Source organism: Embiotoca jacksoni, unplaced genomic scaffold (assembly GCF_022577435.1).
Source record: "Embiotoca jacksoni isolate LCO1_2020_lvr unplaced genomic scaffold, fEmbJac1.0.p SCAF_22, whole genome shotgun sequence".
Lineage (NCBI taxonomy): Eukaryota > Metazoa > Chordata > Actinopteri > Embiotocidae > Embiotoca > Embiotoca jacksoni.
Genome location: NW_027185363.1, coordinates 10118979 through 10141157, shown reverse-complemented (window position 1 = coordinate 10141157; position 22179 = coordinate 10118979). Strand labels below are relative to the sequence as shown.

At 39.7% G+C, this 22179-nt stretch overlaps 1 protein-coding gene across 2 annotated transcripts in view; it reads right to left on the bottom strand.

Annotated features, from left to right (window-relative positions):
• The window catches only part of LOC138203175 (collagen alpha-1(XI) chain-like), an 82463-nt gene extending 61430 nt beyond the window's left edge, over positions 1–21033 (bottom strand). For both annotated transcript variants that reach the window (XM_069157875.1, XM_069157876.1), the window contains exons 1-5: positions 20690–21033; positions 14127–14291; positions 11610–11823; positions 9993–10155; positions 244–372 (exon numbers count right to left, since the gene is read on the bottom strand). In XM_069157875.1, coding sequence (XP_069013976.1) covers positions 244–372; positions 9993–10155; positions 11610–11823; positions 14127–14291; positions 20690–20804 — 786 coding nt within the window. In that variant the 5' untranslated portion in view covers positions 20805–21033. The remainder of the gene's footprint in view (positions 1–243; positions 373–9992; positions 10156–11609; positions 11824–14126; positions 14292–20689) is intronic.
• Between the last annotated feature and the right edge of the window lie 1146 nt (positions 21034–22179).

The following is a 22179-nucleotide window of genomic DNA, read 5'->3' as shown; positions in this document are numbered from 1 at the left end:
ATCTTTCCAAATTCCTGCAATCATCCTTCCTAAATCGCAGACTCCGGCTCCCATACTTGCTCCCTCACTACAAATATTCCTCCCTCCCTACCTCTCCTCAGTCCAACCATCTGTAAAATCTGCCCAACTTCCCCCTCCTTCCTCCAAGCTCCCCTCTTCCTTCGTACAACCCCTCCTCCCATCTGATTTCTTCTCCTAAATCCACCTCGGTCCGTCTTGCTTTCCCCCCTTCAAAATACTGACCTCGTCCTCAGGTTCCTGAGCCTGGGGGGTGTCGTGATGGTTGGGGGTTTCACAGTCAGGGCTGTAGTGTTCACAGTAGTCATAGGCTGCCCTGGAGTCAGCCACTATCAGCAGCTGCTGGATGTCACCCTGGAAGAGGAGAAGAAGTGTGTCAGCAGAAGCCAAGTCAAAATCTTACAGACGACAGAGAGTATTTTTTCCCAAAGCAAATTCCCATGCCAGAGTTTTCTTTTATCCTCAGTGGTCCTCGATATAAAACAGGGAGTTTGCTGGATAATTTACAACTCCATATGTCTATGTTATGACCATCAGTATTATACATTTCAGCTTGTTTTCTGAGAAATTAGGATTTTCCAGTTTGGTTTGGCGAATGGCTCCAATACCCAGGAGCATCGGCCAGTGTTACTATTGAGGAGAAGCAAATCAGAGGTACGGAAAATACCTAAACAGACCTCTTCAGAGCTGCAGATGGGAACAAAACAGCATTTCATAGTCGCTTAAGCCCTCCACAATTAATCCAGAATCAAGTGCACAGTTGTAAACTGTACTATCAGGTCAGTACACAGCCAAGTCTTCGGTTTACCACTGCTAGCAGCACATATTCAGAGACAAATTTAAAACTACGTGATTAGATATGACTGGAAATATCCCAAGGGGGATTGCAGTTACTTTTTCTCCTTGCATTTTATTAGCAGGAGGCTTGTTTGTTTGACTTTTAAATCAAAGAAACAAGGTAGTTGTGTGACAGAGGAGTCATATGTTTGCACTCAGAGCTTATCCGTCAATCACCTAAAACTCCCCCAAAAAATACTTCCACTTTCTCCAAACACCACTCACACTGTCCATTTTTCTTCTTTCATCATTACAAATAGAAACCAAATGTTAATGACTCCGAAGTATGCACCTATTCCTTCCAGCCTGCTTGCCCCAGGTTTGCACCAGCGTGGTGATAATAAAATGTGACAATAAAACAACAAGGCAGATGCTGTACAGTACCAGAGGCGGCAGAGTCTTGACTATTAATTACATATATCTTTATGGAACGAATCAAGCTTTGGGGGAGTCTGTTAGCTTTTAAAAAGAACTATTGTACAGTCCCCTTCACTCAGCCATTAGGGACGGCAAGTCCCCTTACACAGCAGATAAATAACCGAGGTCTGTACTTATCTGAGGCCGTCTGTTTTTCATAAGCCTTTGGAAAAGGAAATTAGATCCCCGCTCCCAACCTTTCCATCAACCAAAGGTTTTTTTTTCCATGATAGTCTCCTGAGGGATTTTTTTTAAAACGGGAATTGTTATGCCCCTGATCTGGAGAATGTTATCTATACCCATCAACCATATAGGCACCTCAGCTGACCTCTTTCAGACCTGGACTCAGCAACAAAGAGGACAAATAAACAGGGAAAATAACCTGTGCGAAGGTGAAGAGAGGCCACAAACAGGGTGGCCCCAAAAGAGGAAGCACATACATGCAGATTGCATTAAATTTTAGGAGGCAACATCTGTACAAGCTTAGGTCTCTGGAACACATTAGGTACTCACTGTTCCTATGCTCCTATCAAATGCAACTACTAAAGTTCAACAGGCTATTGAACAACCCAAATAATAACGACCAGAAGATATACATATATTTGACATGAATGCAATAGTGTTCAGTAAAGTCCAATCCACCTACTGATGTTAGAAGTTGTGCCATTAAATATAATCTGTTGCTTTTTGTCCATTTGCAGATCCACCCTCCAACATAGACCCACACATACAGGGCGCAACCAAAGAGTTTCAAAACTGTTCCTGTTGTAATAGTAATTAATAGTAATAGTAATAGTAATAGTAATGTGCATGGAGCTGGGGGAAGCAATAACCTCCGTGAGTAAATACTCCAAGTTACGTCAATTGATCAGCATTAGCATTTGTGTTACTTGCATTTTTGTGACCACTTATTCAGGTACATCTGTGATTTCATTATGGACCTGAAACTTGAGCATCAAATTTTGTGTCCAAGTTTTAGGCAACAGAAAGAAGTCACAGGGAGCAAAATCTGGTGAGTAGCGGTGGTGGGGAGCAACGAGTGTGTTGTTACGGTTGAGAAACTCCCATGTTTTCAGCACGATGTGAGCGGGCGCGTTGTCGTGTTGGAGAACCCAACTGCCATCTCGACATGGTTCAGCCTTTTTACATCGACTTTTTAAAATTTAAACGCCAAGGAACGTTACGGTAGAACTCTGTGCTGACAGTCTGACCCTGGGGGATGAATATACAGTCAAATAAAGGCCACTGGTTGCGCTCCTGACCTGAAACGCCTTCTTCAGTCTTGAAACATGAATGCTCACATATCAGTGGCCACAAAAACACGCATAACTCAGGTACTGATGTTGATCAAGCGATGTAACCGGGAATACTGACTCACAAAAGTCATTGCTTCCCCCTTCTCCATGCACATCACTGCGCTTTACTCCGTCGGGAACAGAAACAGTCTCAAAACTTTTTGATCACACACCGGTTATGGTTTTTCATTCAACAGCCTGTGTGAATGTTCCTTTACCATCCAACAGTGTCTGTGATGTATCGGAGGTGGGGAAGCTCTAGGACTTTGAGAAATGCAGTGTTGAGGATCTTGGTGTAAAATGAAGCTTAGATCTCATTAAGAAAGACACTATCCTGCACATACCACATGGGGGGGGGGGGGGGGGGGGGGATATCATTCTTAAAGAGTTTACCCTGCTCCTGCTGAACTCTCTACTGAAAAGAACAAAACCACAATAAATACTTCAGATTGTTGACTGTGTTACAGCCACACCATACTGTTTTTTTTTTTTATGACTGAGCACAAATGGATCCAAAGTTGAAGTCGGAAACAGAGAGGACAGTTAAAAACATAGACACATGGCGTTTGGCAAGAACTCCGTCTGCTTCCTCCTCCTCCTCCTCTGTTTCTTCCTGTGTAACTTTTCAGCCTCCTTCTTTCTCACTCTTTCATTTTTAGCTTAGTTTGTGTGCGTATTCACAAAGAAAATAAAGGGTACTGCATAAAGCAACAATACATTGACTGTTACAAGAAAGTATGCATGGGAGTCCAAGAAACGTCACACAGAGCTCGTCAAGAGACCACACACACTTCGCCTCATTTATAAAGCCAGGCAGTGATTCAACCACTCCCACACTCCCTGATCGGCTTCTCATTCCCTCCCTCCACCTCTACTTTTACCCTCCGTCTTCCTTGTCTGCATCTCTGTGCTCTTGTTGATGTTATTGTCTGGGTTGTATTGCACATCTCTTTGGCATCTGCTGAGGTTCCTTCTCAGAATTCCAGGAATGATCTACTGCATTGCCCTGGACCTGCTCAGAGCTGGCACAGATATTGTGGGATAAATCATCTGTTTCGGGCTAGGCAATACTACAATCAGTCTATTAATGGGTCTGTGTACAATGTGCATGTGTGTGTGTGTGTGTGTGTGTGTGTGTGTGTGTGTGTGTGTGTGTGTGTGTGTGTGTGTCTGTGTAAATACAGCACGCCTCGACACATGTTAACCTTCATCTCACAGCGTAACAACAACCATTTGTCAGAGAAAAGTACATGAAAAGACGAACTGAAAAATAAAAAGTCTGCCCCTTAACATTTCACCCACAGGCAAACCATTTTTTTTTTTTTTGTGAATAAACACATTTGAAATACACACAGTTCTGCTTTTACCTCAAACGTGCAGATTTGATTTTAAACTAAAAGGTTTAAACCAGCAGACAGACACTGCTGTGATCATAACATCTGCTGTGGGGAGTATCCCTCCCAACACAAAACCCTGATCCACAAGGAACAGGAATCACTTTAAAAAATGGACTGGCAGACAGATTACCGCTTAGTCCTCAGCAGACCATAAAATCCGCCTTTGACATTGTATTATTATTAAAAAGTCAAATATATGTGTCTGATTGCCACTCAGAGAGCGACAGGTACAACGGGGGGAGATTGTGATCAGGCAAGTAGATGTCGTCTGATTATGAGCACGCATTACTTCATACACAAGCATCAGGAACATGACTGGCCTCAAAACTTCAGACATGACTTTGATTATATGCAGATAGCTCCTGCTGGCGCCGGATCAGAGATGACAGGAGGCGCAGGGGTTTTCCCATCCTGCCTTTGTATAACTAATTTGAAAACATAAACAAAGATGTAGTTTGTTTTTGACTCCAGAAAATTGAACCCATACTTCATTTAGAAAGTTTATCAACATCAGAGTGTTGATTTCTGGAGGAAACGACCCTGATTCAGGCTTTTTTTTTTTTTTTCAAAGCCTGAAGACATTTTGCCACAACTCTTTTGCTGGGGTTAGCAAGAATTAAAACCATTGATGCTCTGACTTTAACCATTGATATATGGTCCTTCAATAATCTGTTGCTCCAGCAATAGAACTATATACTTTGTTTCTTTATATTTTAGATGGTTTTAATCTTTTAACAAACAGTGATCCTCTTTTCTACCTATCCACTGTGTATATCTGTGCTTTTGAGGATAAAATAAAGTTGGATTAAACTGAACTGAACTGAATTTGTTTAGTCAGCACGCAGACAGGCAGAAGTGATCTTAGAAATATGCAGCAGTATTTTTACATTTGGTGCAAATTCAAAGAAAATATCCACAGTTGCCTGCATAAACCCCTATTGCTCTGCTAGTGCCTGAAGTGGACTTGTCAAAATCCCGAGAAAGTACAATTTAGAATGAACTGCAATGTTTTACAATCAGCAGAAATACAAACTTATTTGAATTAATTTCATAATTAAAAATGGCCTGCATCTATGTCCTCAAATCTAGAACTAAAATTACTTGTTAATTAATTTAAAGATATAATTCATAATTTTAATACTTTTTAAGCAAAAATGCCAAACATTCCTTCTTTTACATTTTTGTACATGAATATCTTTGGGTTTTACACTGTTGATTGGACAATTTAAGTAATCTAAAGACAAAACAAATGATTCCACTTTGCAGGACTACTCTACACACAAACGTTCCACTAATGCCTAAAAAACAGCACGTAAGTAAATAATTACATGGTTGAAAGGTTATTGTCTGTGTCCAGGTGTAGCACGTTGCTTTGCCTCCAGGAACAGCTGGGGGATATTAATACACCTGGAACACACATTTATGAATATGCCCAAAGGATCTGCAGTTTGACCCAGTAAAACACAAATGAACAAATGCAGATGATGGCGAAAAAAGGGGGTCACGATCACAAATCATGTTTGCATGGTGTACACTGACATCTTGCCTTTTCTGAGACGAGTTACGCAGGAAAAAAGTAAACATATTTCCGTTGAATTGCTTCGTGCTGAAGAAGTTCAAATGAAACTTTTAACAGTGACACTGTGACCTGTCTGTGACACTGGATCTCTAGGAGCACTATCTGTCAGACCAGGCATTCAGTTTCATGGGTGTTACTCTTGCAGATGTTTTCCCTTTTAAAAAAAGATACCGTGCACACCTTACATTATGTTTTGTTGCCATAATTTACTCCAGTATTTTTTTTTACTTTACCTCTTGCACACACACCTCTGAACCAATCTCGGGATATCATCTAAAAAAGCCTGCTTTTCCACACTTTGGGAGGGAAGCACATCTTGAAAGAACAAACAGACAGATGGAATTTCAAAACTGTACAAGGACAACAATTAACCAAGAAGCACGGAGGAGGAAAAATGTCTTAACACTCTCCAGATTTCAGTACAGTGTTTTTATCAAACGCAGACTTTGTGGCCAGAACACGGGATAAAGTTTCTTTTTGAACACTGGGGGCATACAAATGTCTTGCACCCTTCGAATATTAAAACATGTTGCCTGCCAGTAGCTCACAAAACTGTTGAACTGTTTGAACCATCTGCTTGCTTGTCTGCCCGCCCTTTCCTCACTTCTTTCTCTGTCTCTTTTTCCTCGCTCTGCTCTTTTCCATCAGCAAAAGCTTTAAAGAATCAACTTGGGTCCATTACTTCTTGGCTGCGCAGAGAGCATTTAGTGAGGGTCAAAGTGCAAAGGACAAAGAGGTAAGTACAAAGACAAAGTAATCAAAGTCTTTACTATCAAAGTAAGACTAGCTTATAATGATAAATGTTAAATAACAACATACTTAAGAATCTGTTTCTTGACTTCATGTTGAAAAAAAAAATCTTAATTGCAGTGACTGATGAGATTTTCAGCAACACTAATACTAAATATGAATAGTGCTATTACACAACCCTAACTAAAGCATTTTGTGACTGAGGCTGATGAGAACCCGTCCTGCCAACTCAACCATAAACAATGATTCACTTTAAAACTGAGAGCCCATCAGACTCTTGCTAGAGTCCTCTGCCAAAGACTGTGCTGCTTGAGGGACAGCATTTTGGAAGAGATCTGCTATGACAGACACACAAACAAACTATCTTCACCTCTCTCTCCGGCTTTCACAGACACACACACACTTTTATTTAATGCATGCACAGACATGACACCACCCACTGTAGAAACACAGGCTGACATTCGGCACAAACAAAAGAATCCCACTCAATCCTCTAAAATCTGAAAAACGGATTTGCATAAAAATGAGAAGGAAAGATGATTTCACTTTTGGATATCTTGTGGCTTTTATTCAAAAGAAGAAGAAGAAAGAGAGAGGGAAGGGGGAAAAAAAAGGCTTTTGGAGACCCGGTCAGTGAGCATATCTCTTAAACAGCTGTGCAATCCCAGCCAAGACTAAGCACACACTGCTCATATTTTCCTTTAGCCTTCACTCTTCCCCGAGCTTCCAGCTTTGACACCTGCTTATGCAATCTGTTGCAGTAAGGTAGCCATGTGCTCACAGCAGTTTTAGTGAGGGAACTCATCACCACCCTCAGTAATTAAACTGAAGTTTAAGATAAAAACCCACCATTTCTATATTAGTTAGGTAAACAATATTTTCTTATAATTAATTGTATATTATTAAATTGAAAAAATATGTAAACTCTTTGGAGGAAAAGCTTCACTAGATTTGCTCCTGGTTATCCATTTACCAAGATAGGTTCAGGTATATGCCGTAAAGAACGCAGGTTTAAATAAAGACTGTTTGCTTTGGCAAAGTTCAAAGATGACTGTGGGTACGTGTAAGGTTTGCTGCAGTTAAAGTGCCAGTGAGAAACTATAAAAGGCTTTTGTCTACCTGTAACTGCACTGGGATCCATAACAGCAGTCAAGAGGTCAGGGGGACCCAAACATTTGAATTTAATGAAACTATTTATCATTTTGGGAAATACTACTTATTGAGAAGATATGTTTGTGAGTGTTATAGCCTTACAGAGGAGAATTAAATCCCAAAAGTGGACAGCCATAGCCTAACATGTCTGGAAATAAGGGGGGGAAAGAGGGAAGGAGGTCTGGCCTTCTGCAAAGTTAAAAACTCCTCTAACTTATTCTCAGGCAGAAAGCCTATTCCCAAAAGGTCAGGCTATTATTTTAATCTGATAATTAGCTGTCAATGTGTGGATACAGAGCCAGTGAATCAAAATAAATTAATCATGTGAGATTTTAAACAAAGTTTGGATGCTTCTCCATAAGATTTAGATACAGCAATAATACATTCTTTCCATATGAAACTGTGGAAGACTCAGAACCTGATGTTTCAGATTTTCATAATGCACTTATTGAGACAATACAGCCAGCAGTCTTCCAAAAGTTTCCATCACCTCCGAGATCGTCTGACTGTTGTATACCTACAACAGCTGTATATTCACAAAGGATGCCAAAGTATAATCCCATAAGCAAACCCTAAACCAAACACATGGCTTACATCTACTTTGCAAACCTGTTTTTATCTATATGAATATGCAGTAATTAACCAACACCCCTGTGGCCAGAGAGAACTGTTGCCATCAGCGGTACAGCTTGCCCACAAGCAGCCATTTTGCAATCAAGAAATCTAAGGTTATTAAACTTGAAGTGGAAATAATTACAGTTTAAGATATGGCTGCAGCTCGAGCTGGGGCCACCACAGCATTGCTATTGTGTGATACACTGATTAAAACCACCTTTCAATGTGCAAAAACCCTAAACTCTTGGAACAAAAGGAATCATTTTCTCTTCACTAGGTTTTAAAAAGAGAGCAAAACAAATTACTCTGTAATTCAACACCATTTAGTGTAATATACATTCAAACAAAGAGCTCTTAAAAGAGCCAAATGGCTGCTTTTAAACCAGGCTTAGAAATAGAAATGACTTGGTGAAAGGTCTACTTTTATCCTCTTCACTTTTATTTATCTTAATTACAACTGTAATCACTGTGGCATTCACTCTTCCGTTCGAAATGCTATAAAACCAAATCATTTTATTATAGTGAATGTACGAAATTAAAGCTGTAAATCAGGACTCACTTCATCATGACCTCTGATTGGCTGCACATTTTACCTGCACATTCAACAACGCTATATGCTTGCCAGAAACCTATCAGTGAAGAGAAGAGGCATGACATTTTCAAGTGGCTTCACAGTAGAAAGTAATTTTTTGACCTGGAGGCAAACATTTTGCAGGCTGTTCTACTCAGCAAGCACTCCTCACGGAGACATCAAAGAGAGGCTATTGTCTTTTGTGCAACCCTTCAGCTGACATTTTCCACTGAGCGCAAAGCTACCTGTGCTAAACCTGGTAGCTATGACCTCCATGGACCTGTGGAGTCTGATTCTGTCTGATAGTCATGGTTATTAAAGCGGATAAAATGAAATCCTCACACCAATAGTGACCAAATGAGTGATTCTCAAACAACACCATGTCTTGTATAATCAACTGCAGCCTAATAGACTTCTGTCATTTCATTTTTCAGACGACTATTCAAACAAATCCTACCAGTGTTGAGAGAAAAAGAACACATTGAACAACACATTGTGTAAGTAGCCTTTCCACAGATATTACCCTTGGCTCTCGCCAAGAACACAAAGCCAATATTGTACTACTGGCCAATACAATTCACTATTTACTACCTTATGCTCAAGTCAATGAAAGACAAATAAAATGTCTGGCCCCCAAAACGTTTGGACTTAAAATATTAGAAACTAAAATTGTCCCTTTTCACAATGAGATTCATTGAGTATAAGATTCACAGTATGCTTTCAATTATGTCCAAGCTGGAGAGATCGCTCTCTGTAACTCCCTCAAAACCTACTAACTCCAACCTAATGGTGAATGTATGCTTTATATTTGTGAATGACACTCCTGTGTAAATGATAAAGATATCTTTTTGCAGATTTTTACCACAGATTTCAGTGTTACAGGTGCATTGCATTCAAACTTTGTACGCACACACCTCCACAAGAGCATCATATTCAAAAACTGCTGCAGGTCATGATAAAACTCAGTCTTCTGTTCTGATGCAACCTAGAAGAACATTAAAGCAGTGGTTTGACATTTTGGGAACACACTTATCACACCTACCAACACCTACACCTCACTAATTGACACGTTGTAGCTTGTTTGTTTAATCCAAATACAGGCAGAATTGTAAAAAAGAACAAATTGGAGTCTTATAGGTAGTTACATGCTTTAAATGGTTCTTGGCGTCCAGCACAGCGCCACCAGGCATTGTGCAAACCTCAGTGAAAAAGCCTCCTGGCTCTGACTCAGTAACAGTCACACACCAGACCCAAGTGGAGAACATCTTCTACCTCTACCTCTACCTCTGGGCAGAAAACACGCTAAAACCATCACGACACAGATAGCCTGGGTGAGAAGAGATTCAATATGGTCGTCTTACCTCAAAGACCTCCTCATCCAGGATTCTGGTGCCAAAGACAGTAATGCCCTCTGTGCTGATGACGGCCTGGTCGCTTCTGCCGAGCGGCCTGATTACCTTCTTCTTACAGTCCACAATGATGGTAACACTCTTCTTCTCCACGCTGATAGCTACGCGATGCCATCTGTGCAGCAAAGAAGGAGGTCAGAAATACAAGAAAAATGCTCTTCCATTTCCTATTTAACAGAGCGGCTTTCACCTCCGGTTAAAAGAATAGTTTGATGTTTTGGGAAATGCATTTATTTTCTCTCTTGATACAAGTATAATATTTGTAAAAGCTTAGAGCATGCAGCTGGTTAGCTTAGCTTAGCCTAACGTGACTGACTGAAAGACTGGAAGCAGCAAAAAGAGCGAACCTTCCTCTGTTTGGAAGTAAATCTCCCCTCAAATCTAGATTTTTTTTATTTTTTTTTTGGTCTGGTTTCAATATGAAGGAGGGTTTTTTTTGTTTTGTTTTACCCTTCTGCAAATTCAGAAACGCAAATTGTCTAATTAGTTTTTCATCAAGTGGTCAACACTGATTGGGTTTGCACATAAAGGTCAGCACAGCTTGGGTCAAAGTTCAACAAATTATAATTGTTGGCATACTCCTTCTCTGCATCGATGCGAAAATCCCATAACTCATGGCACAAAACCACGTAAGTGTACTTTTCAACATGTTGGACTTTTGATTTGAATAAAGTATGTTCCATACTTTTGAGTATGCAGGGTAATACAGAATATTTACATTCAGTGAAAGACTGTATCAAAGTAAATCAGCAAAAGCCTTGATTTAAAAATCATCAGTATTTGATAAAACACTGGTTTATCTTGTTCAAAAATACAGAGGCAGCTCATTAGTACAAATTTGGAAAGGGTGAATTCCAGCTGTGTCAGAAAGGATAAACTGCAAACTACTTCAAGCTACATTTTTCTCATAATTGTAATTGAAAGCAATGACTGCACTTTTTCTGTAATAATTTACTGCAGACTATCAACAACACATGGAATCATTTCAAGGCCTTTCTGTTAGCGTTTATGTCAGTGATTGATGACGACATTTAACAGTGATTTGTATCAGCTTCATTGGACAGCTGTGCGATTTATGAAGATCCTGCTCATCACTCTGTATCACTGTTGTAAATAATCTACAAAAGCAAAGGCTGTCATTAAATTGTTGCCAGCAATGTATTGCCATTAGTGTCTGACTTCTTACATGTGGTATTAATGACTGAACAAACATATGATAATAATAATAGATTCAGAGCCGTGTGTCTGTTTTCCAGGCTTGAAGAGGTAAGTATGTTCTGAGTGCTTGAGAAAATAATTTTAAGCAGATCGGTTTTGTTTTGCATTAAATATAAATCTTGATAAAAAAAAATGGTCATAATGAACCTCAAAACATGCTGCTTTGTTTTGGAGCTGATGTCACATAAATCAAACTAAAAAAAATGGAATCAACACTAAAAAAAATCCTAGATTTAATTTGACCACGCAATGGGGCATAGAGAAGCAAAGATCCAAGAGGCACCATAGTCAGCCACCCACATCCGACCTCCGGCGTGTTAAAGCCTTCTCGAGAAGCAGTCAGTCACTTACTTGCCGTCAGCAAGGTTGATGGAGCGGAACAAAGGGTACTCCTCCGGGGCAGGCTTGCCATGCTGGTCCTCGTACAGGAAGACGGGGGCCCGGCCCACCTCCACGCCGAGCTGCTGGATGCCCTGCTGGTTGTACACGGACAGCAGGAAGGACTGGAGGCCAGCCTTGGGCTTGATGGTAAACAGGATAGAGAAATCTTCTGGGAAAACCCCCCCTGAAGGTGGAACAAGCAGCAGGCAAGCAGGTTAGTATGTTAGTGAAGAAAATCAGATACGTGGTTTATGGTAAATTCTGGTCAATGTACAAGTTTTACAATATTGCTCCGCGTCAGATTAATACAATTACACACAGTACAACAACAGTATTTTCAATTAAATGTTATGAAATAAATCTTCCAGGGAGTGTTTTCTCCATTCCTGATCTACACTTCCTTCTTAAGTTAAAGGAAAAGTTTGTAAAAAAAAAACTCGTATTCATTCTGACAGTTAGATACAGTTTTTAACGAAAGAGCCATAGCACATTCAGAGAGGTTTAGAGGTGCTACTAAACAGGATTTTTTTTTTTTTTAATCTTTGGACAGAGCCAGGCTAGCCGTATTGCTAACTCATTACTGGTGCTTAATATTTATTATTCAGACATGAAAGTATATTATCAATTTTCTCATGACTCTCAGTGAGGAAGCAAATAAGCATATTTCTCCAAATGTTAAAGCCATTCTGCCTTGATAGAGAGCTCTTGCACTTGTATTTGAGCATAACTGACATGAAAAGCATTACATTGCAAAGCATTGTGTGTTGCAGACTCCCTTTTACCTCATACCCTGTCTTTTAAGCATCTTCTACTTCTATAAACAAGGGCAATCGTATTGTTAAAGAGAGTAATGAGGAGTTTATTAGCCCTCTAACTTTCTCTTCTCACATTAAACCCTGAAGTCTAGACAACTGGACCTGAGGCAGTGTTTATTAAGGAAGCAGAAAGAGACCGTGGCGTGTCCAAAAAAGGACACAGTCGCGGTGATGCAGCCACTTTAATTTTACAAGGGCTATAAATACAACAACTCAAACAAATGTCACATTTTTAAAACCATAATAGCTCGGTTCAATGAAAAAATAACTAATCCTGATCAAATAAAAGTCCAATTATTCTGACTGAGGACATTTCGACACCTTACTTCATGGCACCTCCAACGCCTCACCTCTCAGGCTTAATTATATTCTTCAAATTTCCATAAGTGAACATGCAAGGTGTGCTGGCGGTTTGGGCCAAAAATTACAGAGACTTGCTTTCTCATGCCTTAAAATATTTTGCACTTTCTTTTTGTTCTTTGAAACTCACCCAAATCCGTAAAGACTAACGCACACTGCACAGAATGAGACAATTTATTTAACAGGACTCAGATCCTAATAAATTTCTCTACACTTTCTTGCCAAGTCAGTTTGGAGTAAGAAAGCAACTGGGAGCTCTTTCTACACTGTGCTCCAGTCATAAAGAAATAATTGAATTTTATAGTTAATTTATTATGTATTGTATTTTGCACAATAGGGTGTTTTGTTTCCCAATATTTTAGATGAAGAAAAGTAACAAACAACACAAAATAATTTATAATTTTCATCCGATTGGTTTTCCTGTAAGTCTTGTCCTTTACGGTTCAATATCAAACATTCAGATGAGCTCATTCTCTTGTTTCTCTGATTTCTTTGATTGACAAACAGCCGGGCAACAGACTATGAGTCAGGGAATACACTTACTGCCCTTTAGATTTCAATACGTCAACCACATTTTGCATACTTGAGTCTGCCAGCAATCAAATTTGAAGAAAGACACTTTATGGAACAAGATCAGCCCACAAAACATCAATCGACATCTAACTTTTCTGAAAAGATGGTGGATTTCCCCAAAATATCAAATAACAACAATCCTGCATTGCTCTCTTTACTTTTGTTTACATAACAATTCATACGCCAGGTGCTGAGTGACTTTCATCCCCTCAGGGCTTTTGGAGGCAACTAAAACTCTACTGAAATGCATTGTGATCCTCTGGAAAATAACGGCTGAATGTCATTGTGTTTTGGAGCACCGATGTTTAGAGGGAAGGGTTCCATTAAAGTTATTCATTTTATTACTTTTTGTTATTTCATTGTGAAATAGAAACTTCTTTAAGATGTTTTTTTCTTTTTTTAAATTTTGCCATTTAGTAGTTCAAGACAAAAGCATCCGTCATACTTTCATCTGAGCAATGATTTGTTTGAGCAGCCATTCAAATAGTATGACTTCAACCGACATGGCATGAATTGCCTTTATGTTTTGAAGAGTCAGATTCTCCTCTGGATGAATTGAAATAACTTCATGATGATCCTCCAATTATTCATCCACCAACACCATTAAGTCTTGCATATCAACTAATTACTGAGTTATTTATTTTGTGAGAGGCACTGATTGTCTGGAAACAGCAATAGACAAAGCTTCCTGATTCAGTGAAAATGCTGGTAACATGTGAGAGGTGCGGAGTTAGTTTACCTGGGAAGAGTTGTTTGGTTGGAGCGCTGATCTGAACCTTCTTTCCCACTCGGTAAGCTATGTCGGGTTTGGATCCTCTCCGGACTGTGCAGAAGCCCGGGGCTTTCCGTACTCCTTCAGGAGTGCTCTGGAAGTCTAGCACCTTCAGTACATCCACTGGTTCAGCTGTGGAGGCAGAACAGTAAAGTGATTAAATCACCAAATGCTACATGGGCAGCAACATTACATAACATGATGCGTAGCAATGAGCTATTTGGAGAATGCATTTGTCCAAAGTTGAGTGCTCTGTCACCGTTTCGCAGATGTGGAATTTATTTGGGTGGTGCACTCACAACCACAAAAATGGTTTCTGTGAGGGTTAGCTTTTTTGTAGTTATTAGTTGTTATAAATATTAATGTTATGTCATTGTTGTTTATGACATTTTTAAAGGTATATGTGAAAATATAGGTGGAATTTCTCCTTTGATGCTGCATTCATGTGCAGTTGTAAAGTTAGGGAAAACTACTACTCTGATCAGGTGTCAGCTCGTAAATGAGATATTGTTTCAAGGTCAACTTTTAAAAGTCAGAGTAAATTCTTAGTCTACTGGAAACTCAGACTCATGTACACAGATAATGAACATTAAACTGATTGCTAAAGCCATCTTAGCTGCATGTGCTCCCACGATGTAGATTAAGCTAATTCAATTTAAAGTAAAAAAAAATACAGACATCGATGAAATATAAATGATTGGGTTATACAACTTGGATTAAAATGCTTTTTATTGTTTTATATTATTAACGTGTGTGTTGCATGTAATTTTAGAGTACACTGTAAGCATAATTCAGTAGTTTACAGAAAATGTAAGTGGACATGGCATGTTGATGATAAATAAACATGGACACCCATTCCACTCCTTTGCTTGTGGAGGGATTGTTGGCCAAATCTGTCAGTTCAACCAGTTGTTCGTTTATGAGCTGCCTTGGCAGAGGAGCAGTAAAAAAAAAAAATCTTAGGAACCATTCAGCAGACATAATTGGCCTGCCCCCTCCTCACCTCCACTGCTTCCCCCTCAGCCCAAAAAAACCACAGCACCTATGGGATGATAAAACTCATTGCTGCTGATCACCGGCTCCTTGGAATAAGGAGAACACAGAGGGGGGGGGGCAGCTTTACAAGCTTCTTAACACTACTAAGCTTCTTTTCTATGAATGGACCTGGAACTCGGGGGTAAAACTACTGTGCAGTGCAGTCATAAACACCGCTTCTCAGCTCTTCTCCCTCCTGCTGTTGCTTCATTCTAGTCTTTCCCTCGGCGTCTCCTTCTGTACCTGTTTTTCATCTTAAACGTCTGTCTCTCCCATTGCTCGAGGCGCATCATTAGTTACAGTGAGATTATGGGGGAAATACAGAAGGCCTAATAGGGTATGTTTTGAGACTACTGTTGGGAGCGCTGACGTCCAGTAAAGCGTCGTTTGTGATTTAATGCAGATTTGCCTCAGGTATTTACTTAAAAAAAAAATACAGTAAGCAGAGGTCACTAATTCAAGATCATTATGAGTGCTGGCGTGGATACAAAAGTAAACCTACATACAGAATTAGTCACGAGGAAAAACAACAGAGAAGGAGTACTGTAGGTCTCATTACTTATGTGTACGTTCAGTGTCAACTGAAGCGATCCATTTATTATAAAATACACATAAGCATACAATATTGGCTATCTGACGCCATGAAAACAACAAGAGGGGTGTTGCTGATAGAGGGTTTTTGCCACTAAAGCTAATATTGGGGAGTTTGAAAATTTTCAATAAGCTAATTACCCTAAACAATCTATCAGTCTGGCTCTTGTGTCGCTTTAATGTATTTCAAACCTACTTCTTTACAGCGATTATGTAATTTTGGCTAAATGGGTTTTACGCTTACATTAGCATTAGCCATCACCAAGTTACTAGTCATACCAGGACAGTATACAAAAACCCTGAATGTAGTGAAATAATAAAGGCTGGGTTTTATTCCTTATGAATAAAACTTTAACTTTTTGAGAGGATGAAGTGTCCTCTTTCAAAAGTTAGGCTACATAGTTTAACTTTAAATAATCAGTCTGCAATAAAATTGGGATTGATTACCTTATATTCATGTTGGTATGCGCTACATTTTGTGTTTTAATTGCTACTAACATACTGTTATTTGGTCAAAACCACTTTATGAACACTGTACATGTATCTACTGTTGAACAGCAACATACTAAAAGACTTTAGGACTGCAGTATTGGCCTGATGACTAAACCATCCAGAAACGTGTTCTCCCCCAAAATAAAAGGTGAAAATAAAAAGTTAAATGTAGGTCAAATGCAGAAAATAAAATGACGAGCAGTTAAATCTCTCCAAATCAAAATAAAATCACTCCAAACCAAACTCAGTGCACCCAAAGTATTAAAAGCTGGTAGTTTAACTGTTAGACCAACCACAGCAACAAAAGCCAGCACAACTGTGTCCAGTCATCACATTATTTTACATTTCACTGACATTGTCTTTTCACCGAGTCAAAGGCAGGATGTATCCTGTTCAAAGGCCCAGCAATGATAAACAGTGTCTGAACGCTCAGCTTAAAATCCCACAGGGGACAATAAGGCCTTTACAGGAAGGCAGATAACAGGCTTAATGTAAAATCTCCCTTCCAAGAAAAAAACACAAAAAAAACTAGATTCACGTGTTTGATACCGCAAGAAAACCTTATGGGAAAATTATTTAAAGGGATCAGACAAAAGCCTTTCCTGAAGTCTAAACGGCAGACAATCTCCTCATTGGCCTTATAAAACTGCCCTAAACTCTCTGGGCCAGAAAGACAGGAAGGCAGTACAGACAAGTATACTAACTAAAATAACATATGCTGGTGGTGACCAAAAAATTTAAAGAAACATAATGTAATGCTATAAACCTTTTCCACATCAATGGAAGAACCATATGTTCTTTAATTTCAAGCAAAATATAGTCTAGCCTGTGTTAGCCTACAGTTTTACCATATCATTTAACTGTGCAGTGCCTCTTTTTAAAACCTTTCAACAAATATCTATAGTTGATACTAAAATAATTATATTTGCCCTTTTAATAGTTGCCATTTTCTAAGTCATGTGGCACAGGAAGACAGGAAGTGCTGATTGCGCAGTTCCTGTTCGCTTTTAGTGACCAGGAGGGGGTCTGATCGGTGGAGCCACAAGTCCACATGCTGAAACCATTATGGCACTGGCACCACTCCCCCCTCCACCTCCCTCCCCCAACTAAAATAATACATGAGACTAAAGTAAGAAAGGCCCCATCCCTGTAGCTACTTCTCCTGTGGCCAGAAAAATAACAGCTTGAGAGGTGAATCAAACCCGCCTGATTTGAGCACATGCTCGGGGGTTGGGTCTCGAGTTTGAGCTCATATGAAGTTGTCCAGATCCGCTCTTTAAGTGACGGAGCTGATTGGAGTCATCTATGCTGTTATTGGTGCAGAAAATCAGATGCCACAGCTCATGAATTTGATTTGCTGAGAGTACAAAGCAAGCTGCGCTGTACTCTGCAATCAAGCAATGTTGGATGTCTGTACTACAGGACTGAATTTGATAGAAATGTAAAAGTAACGTTTATCAACTGATGGGGGAGAAGGAGTACAAAAAGGCTTTGTGACTGCCACTGCGAGCAATTTAACACAGACGACCAAACTGACTTCTGACTCAAACACAGACAGCATAAAATCCAAATGTGAGGAACCAAATCACGCTAAATACCTCATAAAAATGAAAATAGGCTGTGGCTCTCCTGAATATTGTCCCGAGTACAGAGCTACTGGTTCTTGAAAAAAAAAAAAAAAGAAAGCTTGGACTAAAGGTCTCTTTGTGAGTTTTAGAATGCCTTTCTGCATTACTGCATACCTCAAGGCCTCATATATTCCAGATGTGCTGAATTGGCCAGGAACCCCCCCTTCCCCTCCTCCACACACAGAGAGACCCACCCACCAGCACCCTCAACTCTTCAGCCCCTTCTCCTCCCACAACCATTGCTTCACAGAAGCCCTGAAAAACAGGCAATATCCCAAAACCATTAAAGACCCCAAATGAGTAGGCAAAGCTTTTTTTTTCTTTTTTTTTTTTTTTTTTAACTTTTCAGCCTCGTAGGAGGTCGAGCCAACGCGCTATGCCCTGAACACTTTTCTATGAAAAATAATATCCTTCCACCCTGAAAAGAAATAAACCATATTCTAATGATAAGGATGTAAAACCACGAGAGAGAGAGAAGACAGTTCTCTCGAGCTAAAGGTACCAAAAGCAGTCAGAGACTCTCCGCAGTCTTGTCTGAGTGGTAATTTGTCAGTCTCTCTGATTTTTAATGACACATCTTTCTGGCTGCCTTAGGGGACTTGTGATATACTATCTGCCATGTTAACAAGGCACTAACATGACAAAGAAGTGTGATTTCCCCTGAAGCACTGAAGCATGTAGTGACACGAGAGACCTCTGAAAAATCATGAAAGCAATTTCACCAGCAGACCCTAGCACATTAAAATACAATTTTCAGCTGAACAGGCACAATTTCCAGCAGCCCCCCATCCCATAACTTATTGGAGCCATACAGTTTGATGTTTAAGTTTAGACTTATGATTAACATTTCAATCTATGACATTCTGACTTAATGTTTCTGTAGCTTTGTGGTCATGAAGCAGCATCTTGGGATGTCTTGTCGGTCTTTTTCGTGTCACTGCCATCTACTGAGAGTTGGAAGCATAGGCAGCAATTAAAGTACATTGGAAGGCCTGTAAATGTGTGCGAGCACATCATGCAATTATGGTGAGTTTAAAAATCTGTCATAGTGAAGAAAGATGGGCAATGGGCAAGGCATGCCATTGTGGTATTTGCTTTCATGATCTTTTCATTTGGCACCTTTGCAATTTGCCCTCTGCTGAGTTATTTCTTCATGTATCATAGGAAGCGTACAACACTTAAAAACAATGGAAGATGATGGTTCTGTAGGACACATTACACAAATGACCAACTGCTGTATATATAATTACCTTCTGATTAACATTTTCATGAAGAGATATTGGATACCATTTTTTTTTAAATAAGGCTTTGATAAAATAATTCAAGTATTTGGAAGTCTGTATAGTAATTGATCTGCTTTCAAAACCACAGATATTGAAAAGTTACATTAAAATAGAAGTACAACTTTGAAACAGACAAACTTATCCTGGCAAAAGCCTACAGTACAGTGCGGATGTCTCTATCCTTTCACAGACAAAGGAAATATAACAGAATTTAATGTGACCCACATATGTGTTTTTAAAGCAGAGAAAATACTCCAGATTCTTTTTTTTTCTTTTTTCCATCGACGCCCCTTCTTGGAATTAGTGGGAGCCTGGATAATGTGGAAAGATGGTGATACTTCAGGCCAGAATATGAATTTCACTCCCAGAGGTCCCCAGTCTGGAGCCCAGTTATTATATGAACCTTGAAAATCCGTCACAAAATGTCATTGTTTAAAGTTATACTGTTCTACCGTAAACTCTGTTGACAATTGTCAAATGATGATAACAATAAGGCAACCCACAGACCTATTAATCACAACAAAAAGTGAAGTTTAGTGTCTATTTTATAGCCTTTGTGAATTTGATTTAACTATTGGGCTCAGAGTATACTGATATTTTGTGAAAAAAGTGATGTACTATCTGTGGGCTGCTGATTAGATTACCAAATGTCGTGCGTAAAAGTTATGCGTAAAACCTTAACGGTTTCCAGCAGTACTTGCAAGTAGAGTGGAATATAAATACACAAGGGATTTGTTTGTGTGATAACTTATCTGTGCCAGCTTCCAAAACTATGCAGCAGACTGAGTGTAGAGTATACCACTAATGAGCGTCATCATTGCTCACTGATAATTTTTACGCACACATTTTACGCAGAGCTCAGGGCTATTTGTGTCAAGAAGAAATCAACACCGTCAGCCCTCTCCTCATTGACCACACCTGGATGGCAGACATTAGCCACTTAGATACTCAGAGGAAAGAGAGACCAGCATCTCCCTCTGATTGTGCCAAGAATAAACTTTAAATCACTTCAAATCTAACATTAATTTCGACGTCATGGTATAAAATGAAAGTTTAAGACAGGTTTCAATTTAATAACGTCAAAGTCACCAACAAAGCTTAGAGACACAACTTGTGATGACACAGCAAATCCAATTTAAAGGTTATTAAATCTTGGATCAAATTTCAGTCACATGATTTTGCCTCAATTGGTGACAACCAACAACGAACTTGGAAAAGAAAAAATTATCATAATTACTCCAAATATTAAAAATAATAAAACAAAAAAAGATCTAGTAACTTCCGTAAATTCTACTAAACTAAAAATCTGTACAGAGGTGAGTTGAATTGACGGCATCTGGCATTAATTGAAATAAAAGTTGAGAGCCAGTCGTTGGCTACCTCCTAAGATTACTGCCATCTGCGGGCTGTCTGCCAGCCTTTGGGACTCTCTCAAGTTGTCCGGGATGCCCTGGAGTTGGCACAGTGACTGAGGTGTGTGTAGCAATATGCAGCTTCTTACCTGCTCCGACGTTGGCAGTTTGTAGGATTAAAATTAATGTGACCACAGCGGTTAGCGTTGAATCCCATAACCATCTTTTCGTTTTCCACCTGGTGGTCCACCTTCCCATCTCCATGATGAGCGCCCGCAGCTATACAAAAATTGGGCGACTTTCTTTAAAATTCGGTCCCTTCCACAATCCACAGAAATTGTACTTATATACTACAACGCCATGTGTGAAAGTATAAGGATGCCTCTCACAGCCAGACTGGGCCCTTCAGATCCGCTCCCCCTCTTAGCCCAGCTCTCACACTGATGGTAAAAGGGCTCTCATGAAAAAAGCGCAAACCACTCCGCTCCCTGAGAGTTGCGCACCGTGAGGAGGCAGGACAAACGCCGCAACACTGAACCTGAACCGACTGTAAGATACTGACACTGGAAAATCCTCCGCTCATCAAATCACCAGTCGGGAAAGTTCTCGGGGCCCGCCCCCTGTGCTTTGGAAGAGGTCTAAACAGCATCAAGCGGAGCATCACTACAACAAACTAATTACAGGACACGGAGCAGTATCCTTCCGAGAACCCTGGGAGCACCTTTAACTACGTTGACTTATCAAGCTGAGGACACAGATATGCAATACATTAACGCAACAAATAAATGAAAGTGTCTCATTCCCTAAACATTAAGATAAACAAGCTTAATAGGAACAGAACAGGAGATACAGAAGCAGAGGCACGAAACCAAATGCAAGACAGAATATGCAAATTAAGCGGTGGGGTGGAGCTGTTATTTTAGAAGTTTCCTGACAGCATAAGAATGTGAAATGAGAGCCTGAATAGTCCCTGCAAGGGCTAATATAAATGCCTCAGTGGCCAAAATTAAATGTTTTCCAGAATGTAGGAATTTCCTCAAGGAGCCCTTGGATTTTCTTCTCTTTTTTTTTTTAGGACAGCAGGGCTTCTGACGTCTAACGATAATTAATGGTAAAAGATGACTGGAACAAATAATGGCAGCACAGGTGTTAACTACACAGAGTTTAGCCCTTGATTTGTTTTTCCTTGTGTACAATGAAAGACGGCTTTAACAGTGTAATGGCCATTGTCACACAAAGCCAAACCACATTTCAGATAATTTGTCATTAACATGTTTTATCACAAAGCAGAAATTAGAATCACGGGCTGAGCAGATTTAGTACGTTGAGGTGATGATTTTCCACAGCACTGTGCAGGTGTAACTGATTAAATAGAAATGGTTTGGATCCCCTATAATAGGGATCAAGAATAAAAACTTATGCAGATCAATGGCAACATGCCTAGAAGACGCAGTTTTGCAGAAGTGTGGCTTTGATTAGTAGTTTTCGACTCCAGGCTGTGCAGGACCAGCGGTCTGATTTATTAGGGCCACATAATTTTTAAAGATGTATTTACTCAGAGAAATTTGCTGAGCATTTGTATATTTACATGCGTTCACATCTGGTTGCAGCTTTGTAAAACCACAGTTTTGTACTGCTG